Consider the following 26,630-nt stretch of genomic DNA (forward strand, 5'->3'; position numbering starts at 1 on the left):
CCTTGAGACTCTCAGCATATCCAAGAAGAAAATATATATGCACATAAAGAAAGGTAAATTGAACACTGAGATTTGATAGTCAGACATTGTGTACTACTACAAGTAACTACAATAGGCACTTAAGCCAGTCAGATACACGCTGTTAAGAGATTGAGAAACAGCAAGGGGTATGTAAGAATATTTACTTTTTCCCCATTTATGAAAAAAGTGGATACAAACCAGTGGTCTCATGTAAAATGATACAAAAAGTCTGGATGTTATCTTTTGCTAATGTCCTAAGACATATACAGTATTTATAACTCGTATACAGTGAAGATCTGGCCCTGAAGTTAGTATATAAGGGTCAAGGATGAGGACTTTATTTTCTGTAAAGCGCAATGACTTTTTGATTACTTTCTCTAATTTGTGTGCTTTGCCTTATACTTTAGGACTAGAGTTGAGGGAAAATCAAAGCAGCAAGCTCCCTTCTAACCACATACCTTATGACACACTGTAGCTTCTACGACCAACTGCCAACAGTACAAGTTTAAATAAGAAAAACAGGTCAATGTGAAGAAAAAGTGCCTTTCTTTCTCCGTTTTTTTCCTCTTCCTTTTATTAACATAAAAGTGAATTCTACCACTCTGAACTGATGCTAGCATCTGTATTACGTAAATGAAAATACTTCAAAAGACAGAAATAAACGGACATTTTCAATTCATTCCTGATCACTGCAAATACAATTTAAACTCAAACTTATATTCCCCCATTTGTGATCAGTGGTATACTGAAAGCATGTGCTTTAAGACATGGAAGGATAATCCCTGCTGTCTGATTAAAAAAAAAAAGGAAGAATGAATTAAATTAAAAGTTGCTAGAAATAACTCACAGTCAAAAAATAAAACTGACAGAAAACAATAGCAGTAGCCTAAAGAGACATTTTTTCCTTCAGGAATGAATTCCCATCTGCTTTTAAAGAGCAACATGTTTTTCCATTGCTAGGAACTACAGCCAAAACAAGGACAATAAAGCAGCAGAGCCACAGGCAAGAGCAGAGAGCAAGTGAAGCTGCCTGAGAGAGTATCAGTCTAAGGTCCCTCTTTTACACAGCTGTGTTTCACTGACGAGTCAACAGTCCCCCGTCTGCGCTGGCAGCACACTCCCCCCTGCCACCCTTAACAAAGGGGAGCTCCTGGTAACTCCGCCACAGTCAAGACAGTGTGGAAAAGGGGAGGCAAGGGCAGCGGAAGGAAGCAAACAGCACATTCAGTAAAGGAGGGCATCTCCCGTGGCCTCAGCTGGTTTGGTGAAGCTACAGCTGTTCTGTAAAAGCTCATGGGAAGTGAGCAGTCCTGTCAGCAGATGATTGCATACCCCTGGCACAAGTGATGCTCTTGTTGCAGGTTCTTTTTCCAAACAGGCATGCAACAAGAAATAACCCTTCAAAGGCACTGGGAGGACAAAAGCAAACAGAGGTGCTCATTTACAGAATGTGGGTAAATTATGCTATTAAAATAGCTAATGAAGACACAGAAAGGAAGAAAAAACCACACTGAAATTAGCTGCATCCTATCAGTTTCAGCATTTAAGGAATCAAAACGTTCAGCTCTTCGGGCTATATAGAGGAAGAAAATCTCAGGTTAAGCAGCAGGCTGAATTTCATACCTTGAGACTATTTGGTGCTCATTTGGGGGCTTGTTCAAATTCTCTATAGCATTTTCCCCACGTTCCTCTGAGGATCACTGTTTTTTGAGTTACTTAGGAAGCAGTTTCGACTGTATCCTCCCTGAGCTGTTAATGGGTCTGACCTTTTCGGAAACACTAATGCCCCTTCAGCCAGATGCTTTAAATCTCCTCTGCTTGATTAAACTATTAGCAAATCATTATTTCACTGAAGGATAAAATGTTCTTTCCTGGATGAGCTAGCCAGGCATAAGTTTCAGTGCAAATACTCTCCTGGATACCAAACCTTACGTTTTGCATAAAGATGCTAATTGCCACCCATGCCTTTATACACATAGGGTGAATACAAACAGTACCTCATCAGGTTTCAGCTGAGATAAGATGTGATGAAAATCAGGCCACTTGGGGCAATAAACCCCCCACCCATCTTTGAAAAATGCATGAGGTGAACCAGATCTTTCTAAAGTGGCTTAAAAGGAGAGCAGGCAGAGGCGGTGCCATGCCACAAACTCCTGCGGTTCAGCACCACCAACCATGCCCATGAGTGATTACCGAGGCACTCATGCTGCCCTCATTCCTGATCTGCCCAAGCACATTCTGCACGTACAAGGTTCTTGTGAGACCAGCAGTAAGCAAAATCCCATAGGAAGTCCTGTCTACTTACTTATTTCCTTTCTGGTGATTCATCTCATTTATCCCAAACATTGACACTCGGAAAACATTCCAAATGCCAGGTATTTCCTCACCTTCCAGCCACCTGTGCCAAACACATCCTCAGCACTGAAAATGTGTGTAGGAAGGAGGTGATCCCGTATTACCCGTACTGGATGAAGGCTGAGTCTCTTTTCCTCACCCACCCACACAAAAATGTTCACGTTTCAATGAGTGACATAAATTAACAGATCTTATGCCTCGTTCCAAGAGAAACTTGAGAGGTTCATCTGAGGCCTTTATCTTGCTGTGTTTCAACCTGACAGTGTTCTTCACCTTGAAAGTTGCATTTCACTGTAATACTGTGTCCTGGTGTGGAGCTAAGCTAAGCAGAACTTGTTTGGGAGGAAAGGCTGTCCAGCAGAGTCAGGCCAGAGCTGTTTCAGTCACAGATGCTTTAACTACTAAATCACACATTTCTGATGAGACACATGCCTTTTTTTTTTTGTGATATCTTAGAAGTTTAAAATCTGAGGGCCCAGCCCCTAATGATGTGTTCAGCGCCTTTGTCCTGTGTTCAGCAGTAGCAGTCATTTTTCTCCTTCTTAGTAGCTGGTGCAGTGCTGTGGTTTTGACTTTCAGCCTGGGAACAACGCTTATAACACTGATGTTTTCAGTTGTTGCTAAGTAATGTTTACTCTGACTAAGTCTCATGCTCTGCCAGGGAGGAGGGGAAGATGGGAGGAAGCGGAGACAGGACACCTGACCCAAACTAGCCAAAGGGGTATTCCATACCACAGCATGTCATGCCCAGTATATAAACTGGGGGCAGTTACCCAGAAGGGCTAGATGGCTGCTCAGGTCGGGCTGGGTATCAGTCAGTGGGTGGTGAGCGGTTGTATTCTCTTCCCTTGTTATTTCCATTATCATTGTTATTATTGGTGGCAGCAGTAATGATTTTGTGTTATACCTTAGTTACTGAACTGTTCTTACCTCAACCCATCGGAGTTACATTCTTTCGATTCTCCTCCCCATCCCTCCAGGAGCCGGGTGGGGGAGCAAAGGGTTGAGGGAGCGGCTGCGTGGTTCTGAGCTACTGGCTGGGCTTAAACCACAACAGCCTTCAACACCTGTGGAATTCAATGGGAATTGAACACACGCTGCATCTAGCATAACTAAGCATAAAAGGAACAAACACATTTGTATTTAAAAATCAAAATGATGGACTGTAGCCGTGACATGATAGGTCAACTGTTTGTTTTGTTTGCTTTTTCTTCCACACAGCAACTTCATTCTTTGTTTTTCTACTTTTTTGATGCCTTCACTCCCAAAAGCCCGTGTCTCTTTTTAGGCTACTATACAGGATTGGATTTACTGCCTTTTAAAAATGCTAAGCAGAAAGCCTTTCCCTTAAGTTTGAAAGATATTTTCCTTCATGGAAAAACTAGGTGTAAAGAAGATAACACATTCTAATTTGTCATATGTTCTTTTTAACCTGTATCTCAGCCCTCTCTCACCTTTACTGTAGATTCTGTTTACTAAAGAGACAAATTTTTCCCAATAACTTAAAAGACTGTTTACCTTCCTGTATCCCTACAGTGGAAGACATCCTCTCTTATTCTGTAGTTGGTACCTTCCTCTGTAAGGGAAAGATGAGCTTGGGAAGGTTTTGGTTGTTTGCAGCGGGTTTTTATTAAAACTTATAGTTTAAATATATCGGTATCTTTTAAACAAGACCATGCATGTTTTAGAATACTTATTTTAGGAGTCAAAGGTGTTAGTCGACTGAATCTAGTGTGCTGCTGCAAAGATACTTTTTGGCATCAAATATGTCCTCATATGAGTCAGAGCAAACCTTCATTGGCTTGCTGCTTCCCCCTTCATTCTTTGTTCCCATTGAAAGTTATTGCAAAGTGAGAAAGATATTTTTTACATCAACTGTTCTACTAAGAACCAGTGAAAGATTTACAGGTTCCCAGATTCCTGCTTTACGATTGTGTCCTGTAAGCATGGAAACTGATAATAGCATAGAAACAATGCCAGCCCTTGCTTTCACCATGACCTGCTTTCCACCAATTTAAAAGCACTCAGTCCCATTAACTTACTTTTATAAGCATGCTGGTCTTGAGAATATGGTCATCATAACCAGAATATTGATTTTTTTTTTTTTTTTTTTTTTTTTTACTATTTTTAACCAACTTTAAACTCAAAACTACTCAACACTTGATTTAAGTTTATGCCTAAAACTTCCCTCTCTGCTACTGCCTTCTAAACTGTAACAAAGTATAAATGTGACTGGGGTTCAGACAGTAAAAGAAGGTTCCTCACTCTACTGAGTTTATTCTCCTTTTTATCACCTACTTTCTGGAACTAAATATTTCTACAACGGGGAAACACTGCTTCATCCCTTGATCATCCCTTTTCTCAGAGCAGCCTCCAAGGATTTGAAGACAGACACACCCCTTCCACGTAATTTGTAAAGGCAAATGATACAATCTTCTTCTCCCCCTCCCTGGTCTAATAAAGACATCAGTCTTTGCATTTATAAAGGGAGGTATCTTTCCTCTAGACCAAGACTTGTTCCAGCTACAACCTTTCTTATTCTCTGTGTGAGACAATGCATAATTTAAAAACTGCTGGACAAGCAATTTTCTATCTGATACTGTCCACATGATTTTGTTTGCACTTGCACTAGAAAGTGCATTAGCACTATGGGTGTTTTGTAGTACAACAGAGAGCAGCTAGTAATAATGAAAAGCCTAATCTGAACCCAAAATTAAAAAAGTAGAGCACTGGAGTCTGTGGAAGGCCCATCTTTCCTAAAGCAAGCTGGCTGTAGCAGCACCATCAAAGGAAGCAAATGAGACCCAAAGAACTCACGCTGCTCGTACTTTCAAACATCGTTTTTAAATACTTCTGCAGCTGGATCCTTAATTCACTGCACTCTACAGAAAGCACAGAGAGAAATCAAACAGAAAAACTTTTCAGCATGAAGTACAACAGTGAAAATGCTCTAGAAAAAAATCTAGAATCCAATTAATCTTTGAGTGCAGACATCCCAATTTTATAAAAGCATTACAAAAAAAACATCATCAGTTTTCTAAAAGCTGAATCTCCTGCAATTTTGCCACAAAATAAAATGCAGGAACACTAGAATAAACCTTATAAAAGTTTCAATGCAGCATTGTACTTGTTTTAACCATTTTTATTACTTTCAAGATCTAGAGACTTCTTTGTGCCTACCAGTGCTCCCTGCTAGGGCTGCAGCACCTGGAAGTGCTGGTGAGGCCAGCAGTGCAGCACAGCCCAGCCCACTCCCCTGCTGAACTATGCCAAGCATCAGCTGCCTGGGCACGGCCTTCAGTAGAAGGAAAAAAAAGCTGGGGACAAATGCAAGAGTGTTGTCCCAGTTTGATGGCTCCTCTGCCACACCAGTGAAACCTGCTGGTCTGCATGTGAGGCAAAGGAGACATGGTTACTGCAGTGCTGTCTTTGCAGCAACCAGACCTACCCTGTGTTTGGCTTGGTCACACCAGCTCAGCAAAAAAGAGGTTGAGGTGGTCCTGGGAACAGACAAATGCCTTCAGGACAGAGATGTAGCCAAAGAAGTTGCCTCAGAGGGAGGAGGGAATGATCCTTGGTGTTAACATCAGCTTGGAGGCCAAACCTTGCTATTCAGAACTTCTATAGACAATTTCTTACTTTCCTGATTTACTGATGCAGAAGAACAGCCTCAAGCGCTGCTGCAGAACACTGTTTCAGAAGGGCCTGGTAATGAAGATGAAACTCAAACCCAAATATTTCAGCTGAGGCTTTGTTTCATCTGTACTATTAGCATAATAAAAACTAATTGTACAGACATTACTTTTTTTCTTACACTAAAAATGTAAATGCACTTCTTTTTTTTTATATTAAACTTCTCTTACACACTAGAGAAGGAAATTGCAATCCACCCTCCTAAATTATCTTCAATCTTCTCTCATGTGCAGCAGTGGGAAGTAATCACCCTATTTTGCTATCTTGATATATCTTTAAAGATACTCATTAAAAAAAACGTACATCCAGCAGGTGAATAGAGATAACTGGTCATGAGTGATGACAGGCAAAAATACACAAATATCTGATCTGAAAAAAGGCCAGGTTGGAAGCCAGACACATACTGAACTATCCACTTGCTGTTTATTCAGCTCATGTCAGGATAATTCAATGCATCTTTACATGTAACTCCTTATTCATACAGCATCTTCTAGTCACAAACCCAAGCATTTTCCATTTCTTTTTCTAAACAAAGGATAGAACAGTAGAATGGGAACTTGCCATTCAACAGCGGAAACTATTTCTAAAGCTGGGAAGCTGGAGACACTAGGAAGAAAAGGCTTTAATGAAACCGGCCGCTGTGCGTGCCAACTGTCAAGACTTAAATATTCTTCCAAAGAACACTGACTGAGGCATCTTCTGTATTTACTCTTTACATCTCAGTTATTATAAATCTTTGAATGATGTGAAAGAACAAAATTAATGAGAAATGCCGTATTGGAAACAGGCAGGCTTTCCTCCCCCCGGCACAACTAGTCTGTAGCTGCACTCAATGACCCATTAACTTATTTTTGGTAATGTACAAAGCCAGCACCAAGACATTTGTGACTAATTATCAACTAGGCACAGGAATTCACCACTAGAGCCTCAGCTGATCCAGATTCAAAGGAAATCCTTGGAATTTCTAAAATACAAGCATTACAGTTGTTGCCTGGTAAGAAGACAGTTTCCATACACAACAGAAAATATGTTTATATTTATGCTTTTGGAGGCTTGTAACTCATCCAGAGGCAGATATATTCTGCCAGGGCAGCATCACTGACATCTGGGTAAAAACATAGTGCTGTTTTGAGTCACTACTCCAAAACATGGAGGCAGTAGAGCTGAGACAATTTTCCAGACTGACATTTAAGGCTATGATCCTTTTTTACTGCCTTTTGTTCATTCTGAGATTCCACATTCTGTGGCAAAAAGATGTGCTACACAAAACAGCTTTGCTCACTACACAGCCTTCATTCATCCATTCCCAGAGCACAGTTTGTCCTGTGCTGTGGAGGAGGAAAGCTCTTGCGGGTTTGACTTTGGTGTCCACTATGACACAGCTTCCCAGAACAAGCCTGGAGGCTCGCCAAGCCCTGCTGCTGCTGCGTTTGGCAAGGTCGGACCCCATCCCTTGGACTTGCAGCACTAACAGCAGTGCCCCCACCAGCCAGTACGCAGTGCAGGATTTTACAGCATACCAGCATTTGTAGTGATAGCTAAATGAGCAAAAGTCTTGCCTGGGAGCATATCCAATGACTAGTTGAGAACGCCTTCAGCATTATAGGAATCACACAAACACTCCACAGTTACCCTCTCTTGTGAGCCAAGACAAAAGTTTAACTTATTTCCCTGCCCTTGTAAACAGCACACAGAAAGATGGGGAGCTGACGGAAGCACATCACATTTTCCACTCTGCTATGGAAAAAGCAGAAGGTGACTATGTAATTAAAGATGGTACAATAATGCATACACTAAGCTACAGGAAGGTGGAAATTTTAATTCTGGTATTTCATACCTTTTAAGAGCTCAAATTTGCAACCTTAATAACATTCTGAATTTTTGAAGTAATGTTAATTCCTTTCAACTAATCAAAACGAGAAAAGAATGAAATATCCTTTCATGAGACATTGACGTGAATAATATTCACAGAGCAGAGTGGTGACCACTAACATATCAATACTTATTTTAACTGCCAGGCATCAGTACCTGGGAAAGTTTCTCCTTCTACCATGGACAGGAAATAGTTGTCTGATGTCCATTGTCAGAAGCTTACCAACTAATAGCAATGAGCTATAACAATAAGTGTTGCTCTGTATTATATCTTGATTATATGAATAGGAAAATATGAGCCTCAAAGTGACCAGCAACTTCCTTGCATTTCCCCTACACCATCTCATAACACTGTCTATCCTCCCTCCATCTGAGGTTCTCACTCACAATCTTAAATGCAAAAAAGATCCCCAGGGATGTGGAGAGACCCAGGTGAACTGTGTGGGCAGTCTGGGGGCACTTGCCCCCACCTCCCTCCACATCTCAGGGCAGCACATCCTTAATGAGGCCACCCGTGATGGTACTAGGGCTCTTCCTGGAAGAGGCCTTCCCCCTGGCAACAATCTGATGGAGATCTTGAAGGAAAAAAGCCCCAGACTGTATTGTTTTCTATGCAGAAACATAAAACTCACAAACATTCCTTTTCATAATTCCTCCCACCACTTTGAGAAGCCTTAAGGGATGATACCTGGTCGACACTTGATTTCAATTTCGAAAACACAATTTTGTGCACCGACTCTGTGGCAATTACCATTCCAAAAGTTTTACCTCTGCTCCTGAGTACTTCTGTGTGTGCTGAACAAGCTCTGCTAAGCAGACTTCATCGCTGACTGGCATGGACTGAAAATGAAGTTTGAAGATCTCCTTGCGAGTGTCTGCATCTGGCAATGGCACATAGATAATTCTATCTATTCGTCCTGGTCTCAGCAAGGCCTGCAATGAAAGCACCAGAGGAAAAGTTACTGCACATGGTACATCACATCAAGAAAGTAAAAATGACAACTCTATTAAAAACAACGCCATCAAATAACCAACAATTTCAGCAAAGCAAGAGGCTGCACAATAATAACCAAGCTATGTGTGAGAGCGGCTAATCTCTTCTGTTAGAATGGACCAGTTGCTGAAAAGACAGTAAGGCTACTCAGTTTGTGAAATACCAGTTTATGGAAAAAAGAAATCATACAGAACCATAGCCATTTTCCAAAAATAATAATTTTAGGCTTGTTGCAAGGTGTGCTGGAATGCTAGGACTTGGCAGAAGGACAGGTGGCAATGGACACATCCCAGTCTCAGGTATCCAATTAAGACAAGATGGGAAAAACAAGGGTTTTGAAGTGAAACTTACACGCCGAATTCATGTTGCTTTATCCCAGGCTATTAGAGCTGCACATGCTTACTGAGGAGCATTTTACTCTAGCAGGATTTTATGCAAAATAATGTAACAACAGAGGCCAGTAATACTCCGTTTCAAAAAGGGAGAGGAAAAAAAACCAACCATAGTCTTGCAAAAGCACTATAATTAATACATTTTAGTATCAGCTTTGAACTGTTTGAAATATCCTGGTTTCTCCTTCTCTTGTGCCACAAGACAACTGAAAACTCCACAGATTAATACAGTTAGAAGCTAAGGCCTCAACTTTTCAGTTTCATACACATATATTGGCCCTTGCACTTTGGTTTACCAGGGTTACTCAGATTATACATACACTGGGGAGGGTGGCAGGGTGACAGAACAAACTCTGGGCAGCAGTAACAAACAACGTTAAAAGGGGACAATGGCCACAAAGGGGAGCATGGAGGGCTCAGGCTGAATGGGGTGGAAATAAATTTGTAGAAGAGAAGCGCAGCCTCAGTGCAGGTCAGCAGGACGGCTGCAGAAACTCTGTCCTCGGGGGGTTTGCAGCTTATCCAGATGAAGCCAAGCCCTCCTGATGTGGTGCTGGTGCTGGACAGTCCCGTGCTGTGCAGCAGGGGGGCCCCAGGGCCTCTGGGAGCCCCCTCCGACCAGACCAGCGTGCCTGTCCCTGTGCTTTCTGGACAGGGTCAAAAAGCAAACATTATCTGTATATAAAACAATTATATCCGATACATAAGGGAAGCCAAGCTCTTAAATCTATGAGAAGAGAGGAAGTTCATATCCCTAATACTTCTAACAATGGCCAAGTTTTTTGAAAACTGTCTACAGCAAAAAAAGTAAAACCCATCCCAGCCTTTCTTATTTGACATTTGAAAAAACCCCAAACCTGTGCATAGCCAATGCACATAAATAGTATTTATTTTTTTTTAAACTGAACAATGTTTATATGATTCAGCATGTAACCTAAATTGTTTTTACGTTATGGTTCTCCCCTGGGCAGAGTAGTTTGAGTTCCAGATGACTAGAGATATTGCATGGCTGTCCTGGGCTGTCAGCCAATAAGTCTTTTCCCAGCCTGATCATGTCAGTGAAAGTCATGCTGAAAAAATAGTAGGAAAGAGCTTTCCTTCCTGCACAGCATTGATCAAGTTAACACCCTTCCTAAAGTTTCTTTAAAAAGACTGTTGTGGTGCTTCAGAGTGGAAAAATGTATCCTGAATATTAAGAGATGTCTTGTTATTTTTAAAACAGAACATGGAAACCCTCAGCAGAAAGTGCACAGCACTGTGGTCTGTTGAATTGAGCTCTGTAAGGCTATAGCAAGGCTGTACCAGGAAGATGAAAAGCCTGCACCCAGCCTGGTGCACTCTCTGTGGCAGTGGCCAGTGCTGGATCCCTACAAAACACAGCAAAAAACAAGCTGATATTTCCCCAGCAGACTCTGCTACTTTCCATAGCACTCTATATTCCCCAAAGAACTCAATTCCCTGATGATAACTCGACCAGTGTGTAATTCAGTGTCCAAATCATCTGTGTACCAGGATGTTGCCATTTTTTGCCAACACACTTGAAAGAGAAGTTTGCATGTTTCAAGACTAGGCTTGGAGGGAGAGGAATTATACTGCAATTGTGTTCTGCATGCTCTTAAGGAAATGCCGATAGCTAATTCTATTATTTGAAGAAATAACAAATGTTCACAGGAGTACAGTGGTGTCCGTCTTTTAAATCAAGGCAGGTTTAATCAGAACACCTAGATAATTAGAACATTTTCTAGAGCCAGCTTAACTTCACACTGATGAATGACCATGGCTGTTGTACAAGCGAGACAGGAAAAATACTTGATGCCAACCAGTTGGGAGCAAGCACTACACTGCATTGCATGGGCTTTCAGTTCTGAGATACAGGCTTCTAACACAATGTCGGAGCACTCACGCATGCAAAGCACAACTGCAGATGTAAAAGAGTGAATATATGCTTATTTTGCTCAGTTACTAAAAATTGTATTTCCTTCAGTTTGTCCCAAATGCTTTGTGTTTTATATATAGTTATGGTTGGAGGCCCAAGTTTTAAACACACTATCATTACTTTTTGCTACAATCAGGCCTAGGGACCTTACCCAAGATGGCCAGATGTGCTGGGAATTGTACAAGAAAAGCACAAGTCAGCCTCTGCAGAGCTTGCTGCTTAAACAGACACAGACAAAGAGGAGAGGAGAGAAAATAATCTGTAACCCCACTTGGGAGAGGGGTTAAATTCCTTCCAGCCCCCAGAGAGAAAAGGAGATTGAACCGAGAGCTGCTCTTTGCCAGCCCTCCCGACAGTCCAGCTGGATGGAAAATGGGGTGACCCTGGGTGCAGCCTGACAGTTCCTCACTCTGCTGTCACCACCCTTGTCCCTTTGGCAAAAGCTGCCGGCTCCTCCCCTCTATGCTCCTAAGGAACTAAATACACAGGGAGATGGTGAGGAAGGGGCCTGTCTTGAACTTTACTAGAACGCAAATCCCTGGTTAAAGACCATAAGTGGGATGCAGAGCTGCCCTGCTGCCTCCTGGCCTGAAAGCAATCATCAAGCAACAGCACGTCAAGGCCATTCTGGTTTGCAGGACGTCACATTGCCCTCTCAGGCTTTTGGTCCCTACATACTTCTCATGGAGATACTTTTGCATTTTGGAAAGTAATTGAGGACTCAGACCAGAGCTGCACATAGAGGTTGGCAATAAGAGAGTAATATATCCCTCTTGATAGTTTTGCACACTGGAGTTTCTTCTGGAGAAAAACAAGGTCTTCCTAGGTTGCTTCGAGAAGCCTACTGTGACATTTAATGGGGACACCTGTAGCAGTGTCAGCTTTAACACCGAGGCCCAGGTCACACTTCTGCTGCTGGCAGCAGTGCTAAGTTTGATGAATGCTGGCACCAGCTTTTTCCTCAGCGCTGCTTTTCTTACACACATGGAAGCTATTTCTCTTCTCAGGGGGGTATTGTGTGATGCAGGCTTCCCCACTGGAAGGGTTTTGGAGGTGATTGCTCCAAGTGCACCATGACTTTGACAGGCCATTCCAGAAGATAGGGCTTCAGTCCTGCAATTTGCACTTTGAAAATCAAGAGGAGAGTGAGAAGGACACCCGGGTCACCTCCAGATCAGCCCTGCTGCCCATGGGGTGTACCGGGATGCAGTGCCGACTGGTGGGGCAGGAGGTGAAGCTGCCTGGGACTGATCCTTGCTTTGAGCTGGAGAAGGATGAATTCAGCAGGAGAAGGCAGTGGCTTGGCTGTGCAGGAGCAGAGGCAGATGGGGGAGGGTGAACAGTTGAAGCAGGGCTGCAGGTTCAGGCAGAAATGAGCTGACGGGAGTACAAAATTAACCGCTTGCGGCTGGGAGATGCAAAATTGATTTGAGGCTGGGAGCACGCAGAAGGTGGGAAGTTGATGGGGCCAAAATTAATTGATGTGTGCACAGAGCTACATAATTCACTGATGTTGAGATGTAAGGGTTGCATAATTTATGTAGGCCAGGAAGGGCACAAAATTAACTAATTGGGGTTTTGGTAGAAACCAGAACACTTCATACTATTAAGCAATTCTTTTGCAAGTTTATGTAATTTTTTGTTGTTACCACAACTGTTACAGAAAGGGTCTAAGTGCATATCTGCTGAGAGGTTACTAGTGGTACATAGATGCAATACTGTTCAGAGGAGCACTAAGAAAGTGAGATAATCATCATGTAATACATAATATCGATAGCAAAACCACATATTAATTAAGAAACTGCTCCCCTTTCAAAAAGAAATGCTTAAACTTTTTGGTAATTAAAATAGAGTATTACTTCAAAATTTATCACTGGAAAAGATAGCTAGATCAAAGATGCGTATTTTGTGTGCAATTACGAAGATAATTATTTCATGAAAGAAACCTCGAATAAGTAACGCCAGGAAAATATCTAAGGTTCCTTTTCAGAATGGACAAGAATTAACCTTAGGGCTTTGCTAATTTTCCTCCTCCTCTTTTCCTTATTCTTTTTTTTAAAGCATCCATCTTTAGTTAGCTTTTCCAAAGAACTAAATTGTCAAACAATGCAGAACCCTAACACTGACAGAAGCATGCCCAGCTAATGAGCTTTCTGTGGGATAGAAAAAATACGTTTCCTAATGACATACTTTTACAGCCATGCCTAACTCATCAAAATCATTCTGAATCAATCTTTTAACAGAACAACATACAGAAAGGGTGCAGGAGGGTAACCTGAGATTAGAAAAAAACCCAATAGAATTAAAAACTACGGTGCCAAACTGACAAAATTTTCCTTAGCAAAACATAAGCCACACAGTAAATGGCATATTGAGGTGTGTAAGAGAAAGCAAGTAGGTTCAGCAGCTAATGAAGCTCATCTGGACTATCAATGCTACTGCAGAGTCTCTGCTGCAATTGACCTCCACAAGTAGGAACAGACTTTTAGACTAAATTTAAGACATTTACTGTCAAGACATTTATTTTAATGCAGAACCTAAAAAATTGAACAAAAAGTTGAATCCTGCCTTTGGAGTCCCTTGGGATTAGACCACAGATGAAAATGAGAGGACTGGAAATAACAGAACAATCTGTTTCCTTTGTAACTAAATCCTTCCAACTTCAATTAACAATTGCAGTTCATAAGCCCTGGTTGTGGTCCCTACTTACACAGACTCCCAAATATCAGAGGTACTTTGCATCTTGTAACCTAATTGGGTAATGCCATTTTTTTTTTTACTTTCATGATTAATTTTTTTAATGTATCATTTTAGTCACATTTTCCCTGCAGTCTGTGCAAGCAGTAACTCTTCATGAGATCCTTTCAGCAGTTTTGCCCATATGTCAGGACAGATGTGTTGCACGTGTGGAAAGTGTTAAGGTAAAAAAGATAGGCTGAGGAAGCAAATTTGTTAGCAATGATGAAAAGGCCTTCTTCTGCCATCACATTTATCTCTTGCAGGAGTGAAGTCAGCTCCCATAAAGGTGCTTCTCCTATGCTTTTGAGGCTCACATCAGTGCCTGATGTTTTTGCTCTCACTCTGTGCCAGAGCAGGAGACTCTGCCAGCATGAGAGACCAGGAAGTGCTTGGCATTTTAGGATCTTTGAAAGTGTTAAGTACAGGAAGCTCATCCATCCTGTTTGCTAGACAGGCTACTGGAGGCTTTCTGCAGTCGTGGATTTATTGCCAAAATTAAAAGGTGCTGAGGAGAAAAGACATTACAGTGTCACTATTAACAACTTAAAAAAACACAGCCCACTGTAAAGATAAATTTTATTGTTCCACAAGATTTTTATTCCTTCTCCCTCTGGCATGAGCTTTTTAGGAGGCAACCTCCAATTCCTCTGGTTTAGGTGACACCCTTACTTGCTGTGTCACAAGGCTGGAGTCTTGTAATTACAGGCTCCTGAGTCAAGTGATACTTTTCTTGCCAAGAGCCCCTTTCTCCATACTCTTCCTCCTCCCCACCTTCTTCCTTCCATGCCAATGTCTGTCACCAGCATCAGAACATGCCAACATCTCTAACCAGTTACGTTCTGATGACTTGTTTGCCAGTCACCACCCTTGTACTTCTCCCAGGATTCGTGCACATTACTCTCTGCTGTTGTTACACATCTACAATTCCTTTCAGGTTGCAGCAGTTTGCTTCTTTAACCTAGAATATATCCACGACTTCAAAAACTGCATTTTATTAGATACTATTGGAAACAAGCTCCAACAAAATGTTGCAGTCTCCTATTATCAGTCCCTAAGCAAAGACTTCACCTTCCACATAGATTTCTAAAAATCAGGCTGTACAACCCTTCCATCATGACAGTCTTGCTTAAGACCTGGAGCATTGTGCAAGCTGACAAGAAAAGACACGACAGGTTTGACAGCAGGTGTTCGGGAAGAATGAGCACTATCAAGTAGCAGTGAGCACAGTGGAAACATTTTACTCAGGCATTAACCACAAGTACTAATTAAAGGCAGAGAACAAACACATGGTTTGATACACCAACAAACAGTAAACCAACTTCAACAAGGAGAGTTTATATCATCTGAGTTCAAACCTAGATGAAGCAGCAGAGAATTAATCATCTGAAAAACAAGAATGCAATGTGCCCTTCACTGCTGTCCCTGCTTCTGCAGGATTCATCTACTCTGCTTATCCTCCAGGCCTACTACCATTAGTTAATCTTTCTCCTTCAATCACTGAGTTTTGCTCATTCCAGTTCATCTCATCAAAAGAGAGAAACTTTTCTGTGCAATTCAATAAAAAAAAAAAAGCTTTTCAGAATTGCTCCTTTTGCTGGCAACCAACAGGAATTAACACTTTCAGCTATCACTACAGATCAGTGTCTTAATTATTGCAACAAAACACGGTTTATCCGACGGCTGCAGTATGCAGAGAAATAAAAAATTCATCTTCCTTATCACATGCAACCTGGGAAAAGAACTGCCTCGAATGAATAAAACCACTGGCATCACTTGCTTGAATGACATATGCTGCTTCTGCAGGTTTCACAGCAAATCAGTCATTTTCACTAATGGTGATAATTTTAAACAGATATGAGCATTATTTACATAAGCTATAAACAGGCAGCGCTCAAAGTCCCTCAAGAAAGCAAAAATTTCCAGAGGTGATGTGAAAACACATTCAGCCTCCAGAAGCCAGTGTTCAGAGCTGCTTTGATTTTATTTTCTCTACCTGACATCTGCTGTCAGGCGAGAATTAGGTCCCACTTTGTGTTGAGTCCCTAACCATCACCACCACCATGCAGTGCCTGCCACACAGACAGCTTGTGTGTCACAGCACCCAGGAGTGCTTGCCTGCAGTCTGGGCTCCTCACCACCAAACCATGGGATTTCAGGCTACTCTGGCCTGGAAGTAGCTGTGCCTCTGCCTCCTTTGGGGATTTGGCACCAAGCATGTAGTGCCAGTGACTATTTAGCTGCCTTATCCTGCCTATCCAGCACAGGGAAGAGGCTGCTGTGCCCTCCTGCCTCCTAAGCTCCCCTCCCATGGTCCCTCCTGCGCCACGGGATGAACTCCTGCACCAGATAGCAGCCACGGTTCCACGTGGCTAAAGGGTGGCAGAGAAGAGGGATGGGTGGTAGGGTTACTGCCTCTCCAGAGGTAGTAGAAACAGTTTGTGGATGTAAGTGGAGAAAAAACTGCAAAAAACCAGGCTTGTATTTCCAAACCAGTAGGCACCAAAATATACTCATCTTTTTACCCAGAGTAACATCAGTGCCCAAACTGCTTTACATCACAGTCCTGCCACTGAGTTTGATTAATATAGCTAATTCAAGGGGAATCATGGAGAAAGAAAACTTGAGGAGACTTGTTTCATTGCAGCAATGAGACCGTGTAAACACAACTGTGAGGAACAATGTGCTCCTTGGCCCATGCAGACAATACCAGAGCATGTTTTTATGTGATTTTGTTCAGATGGGATTAAAATATCTCAAGAAACTGAGTTTCAATCACTTCTCTTGGCAGGAACATTTGCAGGCAGATACTCTGCAGCTGCAGAACCAGTATCTCCATGCTTTTTTCCCCCCTGATATTTCCAACAGTTAAATTGGTCAGTTGGCACAAATTACTACAGCGCTCATTGGGAGCCATACTTTGCCCAGGCCTCTGTCTATAAAAGTCTAAACCTGTCAGTAACACAGCACATTTTCAATGCAGTAAAAGCAGTGCAAATCCAAGCAATCTTACTGATACAATTACAGATACTCCAGTTTGGCACCATAGAAATTCATCTCCAAATCAAACCTCTCAAGTGGTGGATTCAAAGACATGGAGGCACTGACAGGGAACTCCTGCCTGCTTTGTGAATATGGTCTCAGAAAAAACTGAAGCAACTTATAGCAGTCTCCACAATTTGCCCATACTTTCAGGACACTCAACAACATGTTTTCAAGCCACAAACTGGGTATAAAACAGTGCCCAATCTTTCTTTGTCTGCTTGTTCAGGCTGCTGCTTTGCTGTTCTCTCTTCCCAACTGTGCTGAGCGGCTGCTGCACTTGCTTCCTTCGCAAGGGGGATTTCAGTCACAAGATCTTGTTCTCTCCCCATGTCCAACGTGAGCAGTTTCACCACAGTGGTGTGCAGACAGAGGATATCCCTGTTTCTGGCTGTTTTCCCACAATGTTAGTAAGGAGCAGGAGCTACCTAGTCCTTTGCCGCTTGCTGGGTCTCCCAGAGCAGTTTTGATGTTCCATCTCCAGGAACTCCCTCTCTTCTCTAAATGCTATGCTGCTCTTCCTCCCCCATTTCTAACAAAACGATTTTTAGTAAGGTTAAAATTAACTGAAGGCAAAAAAAAAACAAACCAGCTATCATCAGCTAATAAACAACATAACACACCCTCTTCAGTGTATGTTTACATAAGAAAGTCTTCCCTGCTCCTGTCTAAGAGGTGCAAAACCTCAGGAATGTCAGTTCTTTTTTTATTTTCCTTGTTCTTGGGCGTGGAGGTTTAATAAAAGAACCCCTTTAGAAAAGATAACAATTACATGTAATGGAACCTGGAACCAGACTCTTTTGGCAATTAATCACCCAGGAGCCGTTGCAATCCTGCAGGCTGTTTCTGACAGATTTTGAGAGCTTTACAGGAATCACTGGGTAAGATGTGCCTGGGCTGGCTTCTCACAGGGACCGATCATGTATAAAGTGAATTGTTGGTTTTGGGGTGGTTTTTTTTTTAGTCTGTATATTCATACACACACATACATAAACACACACAGAACCCTGTGCACCCCTATATACATTTCTACAGGAGTATTTCTTTACATACATAGAACAGCTGCAGAACTCATTTATTAGCCCAGAGGCAAAAAGGAGAAACAAAAAAAAAAAAAAAAAAAAGGAAAAGAAAGAAAGAAAACACTTTTTCTTCCTCTCAGCAAAGTAGAGCTATCCATCACTTAACAGAGATACTTCCTGTTTTCAAGCAGTTGGGAAGGCATGACTTCCAACCCAAATACTTGGCTTGGCAAACTATTCCTGTGTTGACAGATGCTTTTATAACCACTTCATTCCACCTGAAGTTTCAGTATCAAAGGAGGTGGTTTTTATTGGCTTTTTTTTTTGTTTGTTTGTTTTGTTTTGTTTTCTGAGGGAGGAGAAAGAGAAAGCAGAAAGGAGAGGAAAAAGAAGGAAAAGGAAGGAAAATACCACACTTATAACAGCTGGATGACAGAGATTAGCATAACTGACAGATGTTACCATGTAACCTCAAAATGACACGTTAAAGAAAAAAAAACTACCGAACCTGCTCCTTGTAGGAAAGAGAATTTTGAACTCCTGCCAAAATACTACAGTTCTCCTCAGAAGCTTTTGAATGCTGTAACAATGATCTACCATATAATACCATATTTTCCATACATAACTATGCCTTTATATTACTATTGCTCTGACCGATTAAATTACCAGCATAGGATGAGATTCTTTTTAGATAAACAGCTTGATCTCAAATGACAAAAATCCACAGCAGGTCATCTCAATCAGGACCTGCCTTGTAACAGCTTTTCATCTTCTGCACTCTGTTTTCATATGATTCATTAACAGGACATGCTCTAAACACTTCTTGAGACTCAATACTTCAATATGTGACAAACAGCAGTAAAAATGTGCTGCACAGAGGAAGATGGATTTGCAAGGCTACATGATCCATTATCTATAATCTTTTGTCATATCAGTTTCTGGATTGCTTACACCTGGTTATTTCAGTGACTACCCTACCACAAAAATCTCGAGGACTTTACCTGGCTTGTGACCAAACTTTATAGACCTGTCTAACTAACTACAGATAAACACAGTGTGAAAGAAACATTCTTAGAACAAACCAGGTATGCCAAATGAGCTACTTCTAAAGAAAGGAAAGATCAGCAAAGAGGTAAGCAGCATCAAGGAAACAAGAAACAGTTTCAAAACGAAATCAATGACTTTCTGTTGTTACAGCCAACACTGTGGCAGGAAAAGAAAAAAACAAAAAAAAACTTCTGGTTTTCATTATTTGAAAGATCTTATTTTACTACCATGGCTCTGGAAGACCATTTGAAGGAATGAAGTAGATCCTAGTCACAATAACTGTAAGCTAAAGGAAAAGTCATTCAACTCATTGAGAGAATAAAGTCACAGTACAAGAAATATCACTTATTTGTACTTGGAAACCAAGCTGATCTTGCCCTTTCAAAGCCTGTCTTTAGGCTTATTTTCAAAAAAGACAGGGAGTGAAACAAACAAATCCTGGTTTAAACCCCTCTCTTTGGGAGGCATAGCTCTCCTGCTCCTCTGGAACTAAAACATACTGGGTACAATGCAGATGCGAATACCACTTGAGACCAGCTAAGGTATTCTGGATATCTCCCTGGCTTCTCCCTGCCAAGGGGATAGCTGGTGGCCAGACAGGAACCTGCTGAGCAGAAAAAAGTCGCACAGGATACCTCAGTTCATGCCACCAAATCCCAACCATGCTTTTAATATAAGAACAACTAAAAGATACACTATACGCTTTAACTCACTAACTGCCAGTCCAGATGCCTAGATACCAGTGAAGCCCTCTCCCCTTTTCAAAATATGCACTCTTAATCAATTTTTTAGTTATAGACTGAGGAGAAAAAAAGAAACAGATAAGTATATACAGTAGGAAAGAGGCCTCTAACCAGCATCTGCAAAGTGGTGCTCACATAAATGAAGCACTGCTTGATGCAGGACATGCAGCTGCAGACACACGATATTTAAAACTATTTAAAACTGCCATATTTAAAACTATGGCCACACAGCTAAGGAGCCTTTCTGGGGCCAGATGAGCATATCAGGGAAGAAGACATTTTGCAAACAGCCAGATACAGCCACCGAGGACGCCATCAGCCTAATAGTGCAGGTGACAGGCCTCCAGAGATAGAGAAGTGCAGGGAATACTGAAAAGCTGCACATGCTTGACTATAAAATCCCAGCTAGCTACATGCCAGCACACTAATATAGTCAAGACACAGGCTAATTAAGAACAGCAGTGCACCGGTTGGGTCAGAAGCCAAGACACTCTGCTTGAAGAAAAGGCCCCAGCAGACATGCCTTCTCTTATTGCAAGCAGACAATCACTGACTTCCTCCACCCGGATGCAGTAAGACAACCTGGTGGTTTTCTCCCTCATACCAGCAGAAACCACTCTGTGTGTTGATCTAGAAACTTGTGGGTGGTGCTGAGTTTACATAAATTATAGTGCTTACTGCAGCTGCCAGTTGCAAGTGACAGAGTTTGGACTCTGGGATTAAAATATGTACTTTCTAGTCATTAGGCCTGGAGCGGTACTGATAAAAAGCTAAAATCATTTTACAGGTCTTCCAAGAGTTTATGGCCCCTAACAGACATGAAATACTAGATGAAAACCTCTCGTGCCACCCAACTCACACTGCCAAGAGTTCCTTCCAATAAGAGAGTGAGACTGCTGATTGTTGTCCATCTGGCTTTCTCCTTGTCTGTCCCTCACTTTCTGAAGTCACCCATAATGTTCTCATCTCTAAGCACTTTTCAGTAGAGGAATTATTTTGGTCAGCCCCTTTTACATGTTCTACAGTCATGCCTGAGGGCATTCCTGCCATGGCAGGAATCTGGCATCAGATCTGGCTTCATTCTTACCACACATCCTAGATATTTCCATCTACATTTCTGGATAATTTAGGAGATTAAGTCTTGTTCAACTCCCTGACAATTCTCAGTATTTGTTATAAATTCATTCCATTTAATTCATTCCTACTATTTCCCCAAGGCATTTACTTTCAAAAGCTTTTAGATGTCTGTCTGTACCTTTGGTAGATTTCCAGCTTTCACATCCAGCTGTTAAGGTGGAAACAAGATTTCAGCTGAAGACTCATAGATAGGTTTTAAATTGTGGATTACCAACACCTAAATCTTCTTTATACTGGTAACTGCAACTGCTGTCTGCTTGATGTATTACACTATTTCTTTCTGGACATCCTGTTTGTTCACATCCTACTGCCACACAACGTGAAGACTCTTGTTTGTGTGTAGCTTGCTTTTGTAACACATTATCATAGTCGAAAATTACTGTGGTTCTCATTATGTCTATTTGGTTTTCAACTTACCTTTCGTCTTTCCTTTCCTTTCCCTTTCCTCTCCACCCCCCCTTCCTTTTTTTTTTTTTTTTTTTTTTTTTTCTTTTCTCTTCTTTCTTTTGTAGATGACTGCAGGTTATCTGGAAAACAACCTAGCTGTGGTTTCTGTTAAGTAACATAAGGTATGGTCTACCCGAGTCAATCTTCTCTCTCCCACTTAAACAAACAGTGGCTCCAAATAGCAGAGGTGCAACATTGCACCTCTGCTTGATACCACTGTCTATGTAAAGGAGTATCCTGTCAATGTGCCCCTCAATAAAGTAAGGTTTGCACCTTGATCTAAAGCTTTGATTAGACACTCCTCTTAACGTACCTTGTCATTTCAAGATGTTACAGACTCAGTCCTGAGGGACCCAGTCAAATATTATCTTTAAATCTATAGGCATAATCTACATTATAAAACACTGGGGGAGGTGGTTCAAATGGGTTTCCTGTTGAGTTATGGTGGGGATTAAATCTGATCCGCACATCATCTCCTATTCTACTGAACTTCAACTGATCCCTTTATTCTGCCTGAAACAGCACAAGAAAATAATCTTCTACAAACAAAAAAAAAATAAGAAAAACAGAGCATCACGCTAATTACTTCAGTAGTTCAGGCCATCTTTTATTTCTCCTATACATTTTTTCTACTGACTCCATACTTTAAAAATTCAGCTACTTTGACCAACCGCTTTTCAGATTTCCTGAGACTGTATTCATTTATAGCGTTCCCTGTTCTATGCTTCTATATCAAGTCTTTCCCTTCATACTGTGACCTTTATGATATCTACTTATAGATCATTTATTTGCTGACATGAATAGATTATTGCACTGCTCAGATGCTTACTATTACCACTGCTTATTTTTTTTCCTTTTTGTTATAAATATTTGGGGTTTTGACCTTGATAGGCCTCCTACCTTATGCTGGTAAAGTGTTTTCCTATCACCTTGTTAACACCTCTTTATGCTTCTTTGATAAGGCCATCAAGGTATCTCTTTTCTTTTTTTATGCTGCATTTATTTGTGGTATAATTTATAGAAATAGGGGGTTTCCGCCTAAAAAGATATATTTGAATGGTTAACTTACACAATTTTAATAACTTTTACATATATAAATTGACTATGGATTTATTAATACTTGAATATCTGGAAAGCTGCATTTATTGTGCCAGCTGTGAAGCTCTTGGGCAGAAAGGAGCAAAACAAGACACACTCGGCTCCTGAGATAAATTTGTTCTTCTAATAGGTGTTCTTGTTAAATGTGGAATCATAGAATCACAGAATGATCAGGGTTGGAAAGGACCTAAAAGATAATCTAGTTCCAATCCCTCCGCATGGGCATGAACACCTTCCACTAGACCAGGCTGCTCAATGCCCCATCCGATCTGGCCAAAAAGTTTCACCATTCTTCAGTTTACAGGTGTCCAAATAAGACAAACCTACTCTCCTTATGGAATGCAAATTTTGGAAACCTTCAGCAATTCCAAAACATAAAAATCTGTATTATTGCCATACCCGAGCTGTACGTTTTTCCCAGCTAACATAGTGAGAAGCCATTGCAGTCCCATCCTATTGCCAGTGTCACAGAATCGTACTCTTCAGCACTGGGGAACTGTAACGTATTTGCCAAGCAAAAAAAAAATTAATTGATTGCATTATCATTAAAAAGTAGCACTGTGTTTTTCCTACCAAACTTCACTGGTGAGTTGTTTCTCATTTGCAAAAAAGGAACAGGGAACATCTTTGGTGTTTATAGCTAACATTTTCCCAGAACTTAGCGGTATTTGATTCTGAAAGCTTAGTAAGTGACTTGCTTGGGAGTCACCTTCAACTACTACATTTACCTTGGGCTCTAATCACTGTTTAGAAATAGATTTGAACTGCAGTAAATTTAACATAACCATTTGATTACTCTATTTGTCTTTCTGTAGTAATGCTCTCAAGGTGTCATGTAGGCATGCAACATATCATTTGAAACAGACAACAGCACAGTTCAGGATACAGTTTAAGAATAAAGTGCCCAGAGCATCATGTTACCCATGGGCAGTGCGGCTTATAAGGAGACACCTATCTTTATTTCCCATTGATGTGGATTTCCTGAAGCATTTGCCAATTGCAGAAACTGTACTGAGACATTTTCAACTTAAATTACTCTAATTTACTTCATGGGGACACCAGTACTCAAAATTGCCCTCTAACGAAGAGAAAATACAAATGGTTGCCCTTTGAATATGGACAACTCAAGCTCTAGAGTTAGGATTTATCAAAGGAACCAAGGGGAAAAAAACACAAACCAAACAAAACAAAAAAACAACCAACCTATTTCACATTAGTAGCTATAACATTCCTAACACTAAGAATCACAGAATCACAGAATCCCAAGGGTTGGAAGGGACCTCAAAAGATCATCTAGTCCAACCCCCCTGCAAGAGCAGGGTAACCTACAGTACATCACACAGGAACTTGTCCAGGCGGGCCTTGAATATCTCCAGTGTAGGAGACTCCACAACCCCCCTGGGCAACCTGTTCCAGTGCTCTGTCACTCTTACAGTAAAGAAGTTCTTCCTGATGTTAACGTGGAACTTCCTATGTTCCAGTTTACACCCATTGCCCCTTGTCCTATCACTGGATATCACTGAAAAAAGCCTAGCTCCATCATCCTGACACCTACCCTTTACATATTTGTAAACATTGATGAGGTCACCCCTCAGTCTCCTCTTTTGCAAGCTAAAGAGACCCAGCTCCCTCAGCCTCTCCTCATAAGGGAGATGTTCCACTCCCTTAATCATCTTTGTGGCTCTGCGCTGGACTCCTTCAAGCAATTCCCTGTCCTTCTTGAACAGAGGGGCCCAGAACTGGACGCAATATTCCAGATGCGGCCTCACCAAGGCTGAGTAGAGGGGGAGGAGAACCTCTCTTGACCTACTAACCACTCCCTTTCTAATGCACCCTAAGATGCCATTTGCCTTCTTGGCCACAAGAGCACATTGCTGGCTCATGGTCATCCTCCTATCCACCAGGACCCCCAGGTCCCTTTCCCCTTCACTACTTTCCAGCAGGTCAACCCCCAACCTGTACTGGTACATGGGGTTGTTCTTCCCCAGATGCAAGACTCTACACTTGCCCTTGTTAAATTTCATCAAGTTTCTCCCCGCCCAACTCTCCAGCCTGTCCAGGTCTCGCTGAATGGCAGCACAGTCCTCTGGTGTGTCAGCCACTCCTCCCAGTTTTGTGTCATCAGCGAACTTGCTGAGGGTGCACTCAGTTCCCTCATCCAGGTCATTGCTTTAGAACTACCGAAATTTCCTCACACATATTCTTTAGCTTTCAAAATTATACTCTTTCATTCTTCAAGTTTCTGAAGCCATCAAGCCATCCTTTGACTGAAGGCCAGAATATGCAGGATCAGAGAATTTAATTTTACTCAAGCTGCTCTGAAGGAAAAATCAGAGTTTTAGATTCTTTCTGGGGATGCAAAGATATAATCTTTTGGTACCAATAACACAGGCATACAGAAATTTGTCTATGGGAAGTCTACGCCAGGATATTTAATTCCTCTCCTGATGAGCACCAGAATCAAAATGACCACAGAAGCTGGGAGAATGGCCTGGGTGTTTCCTGAAAGCTTGCACATACCCCCAGAATGCAGACTGGGCACATACTAAACCCCAGTGAATAACTGTCCCATCACCAGCTCAGCCTGTGCAAAGGTACTCTGGGAAAACACTACACTAAAGTGAACGCACCCCCAAAACAAGTTCCCTCCATGAACTGAAAGGGAAAATAGAGAAGCTAAACAGAAGATTAAAGCCCTTTCTTCGACACTATCGCTTACCTAAGTGAGGACATTTTATATTTCTCACACACCAGATACCATCAGCAGTGAAGGGCACTGGTCCAAATTTAGTTTCTGACACAGACCACAGTGTACTCACAAGATGCCACTCACCCATGAGGAATTCCACTTAAAGGCGACAGGGTCCTGCTGTACTGCACTCAGAACATGCACAAAACATTTAGCATCCTAAGGGCGCATGGTGATGGGGACCCAAAGAAATGAAGAATAAAGTTAGGAGAAAAAGAAACTTTATCAGTGTTTCCAAAATCTAAGGCCATGGTCATGATACCTGAAGTTGTGAGCCTAACAGAAGTGGGATTCCCAAAATAAAACAGGGTCACAACTGAAAAATAGTGAAATACCATTCTGTGAGGCCTCCCTACTCTTGAAATAGACTTGATATGTGAAGATAGAGTGGGCTGACATGAAACTGCTGAAAGTTACTTCTCTCAAATGAAGAAAAGCGTTTCTTTTCTTTGTCTTCATTTTCAAAAGACTGGACCTTCCTTCTAAAATTTCAAAAGCCTGGCACTGCTGAACTTGGGCTAGTTATAACACCATTTTACTGTAGACTTCCAGGCAGCAAAACATAATTGGCTATGGAGCATCTTTCTACACTGAATGGCAGAAGCTCTGCTTCTTGAAACTTTACAACTAAAGAACATACTAACAAGATTTCTGGAGAGAAAGTTCCTATATATGTGTGTATATATATGTAAATATATATACATATGCATAGCACATAGTGACATTTCCCAGCAGTTACTCTTTTATTCGTTATCTGCACTTCTTCCATTTTTACTGTGCAGAAAACAGGCAACGGTTTGCTTTTCAACAGCAATTACTAACAAGATTTCTTGGTGCCGTAATTTCTGTCACAAACGGTGCTGACAATGAATCAGAATTCATTTTTATATACAAAATTGAAGATAATGAAAATATAAGCTGAAATAAATTGTTCCCTGGACAGAGTTGGGGATTATGACTGTAAAATGCAACTATGACTTCTCATCTGCTCAAGGTAAGTGAAAATTCAATTGCTGAGACATAATTCAAATCTCCCTTTGCAAACACATTTGGTTTAGCATCTTGTTTTCGAGGCTGATGTTTTAAAGAAAAGTCTTGTATAACAGAAAACACTGTTTAAAAACTCAGAAACCTTCAGTTCTTAAAATGCAACCTGACAGTATTCAAAAAAAAGTGAATCAAAAAACTGCCACAGTAAAATAATCTGCACAGATGGGTGTTGAGATCTGCACTGGAGAGCTCTCTCAGCAGCAAGAACAGTCTCCAGCAACAGCAGTACTCAAAATCTCTGCACACTTTATTTCTGGTACACCTGCATCTAGACCAACACAAGTGTTTCATAACTC

At 41.4% G+C, this 26,630-nt stretch overlaps 1 protein-coding gene across 1 annotated transcript in view; it reads right to left on the reverse strand.

Moving 5' to 3' along the window:
* The window catches only part of AFG2A (AFG2 AAA ATPase homolog A), a 241,553-nt gene that overhangs the window by 61,315 nt on the left and 153,608 nt on the right, over nucleotides 1-26,630 (reverse strand). The window contains 1 exon segment of the mRNA XM_065684485.1: nucleotides 8,710-8,874. Coding sequence (XP_065540557.1) covers nucleotides 8,710-8,874 — 165 coding nt within the window.

The sequence above is a fragment of the Lathamus discolor genome, chromosome 1 (genome assembly GCF_037157495.1).
Source record: "Lathamus discolor isolate bLatDis1 chromosome 1, bLatDis1.hap1, whole genome shotgun sequence".
Taxonomy (NCBI): Eukaryota; Metazoa; Chordata; class Aves; order Psittaciformes; family Psittacidae; genus Lathamus; species Lathamus discolor.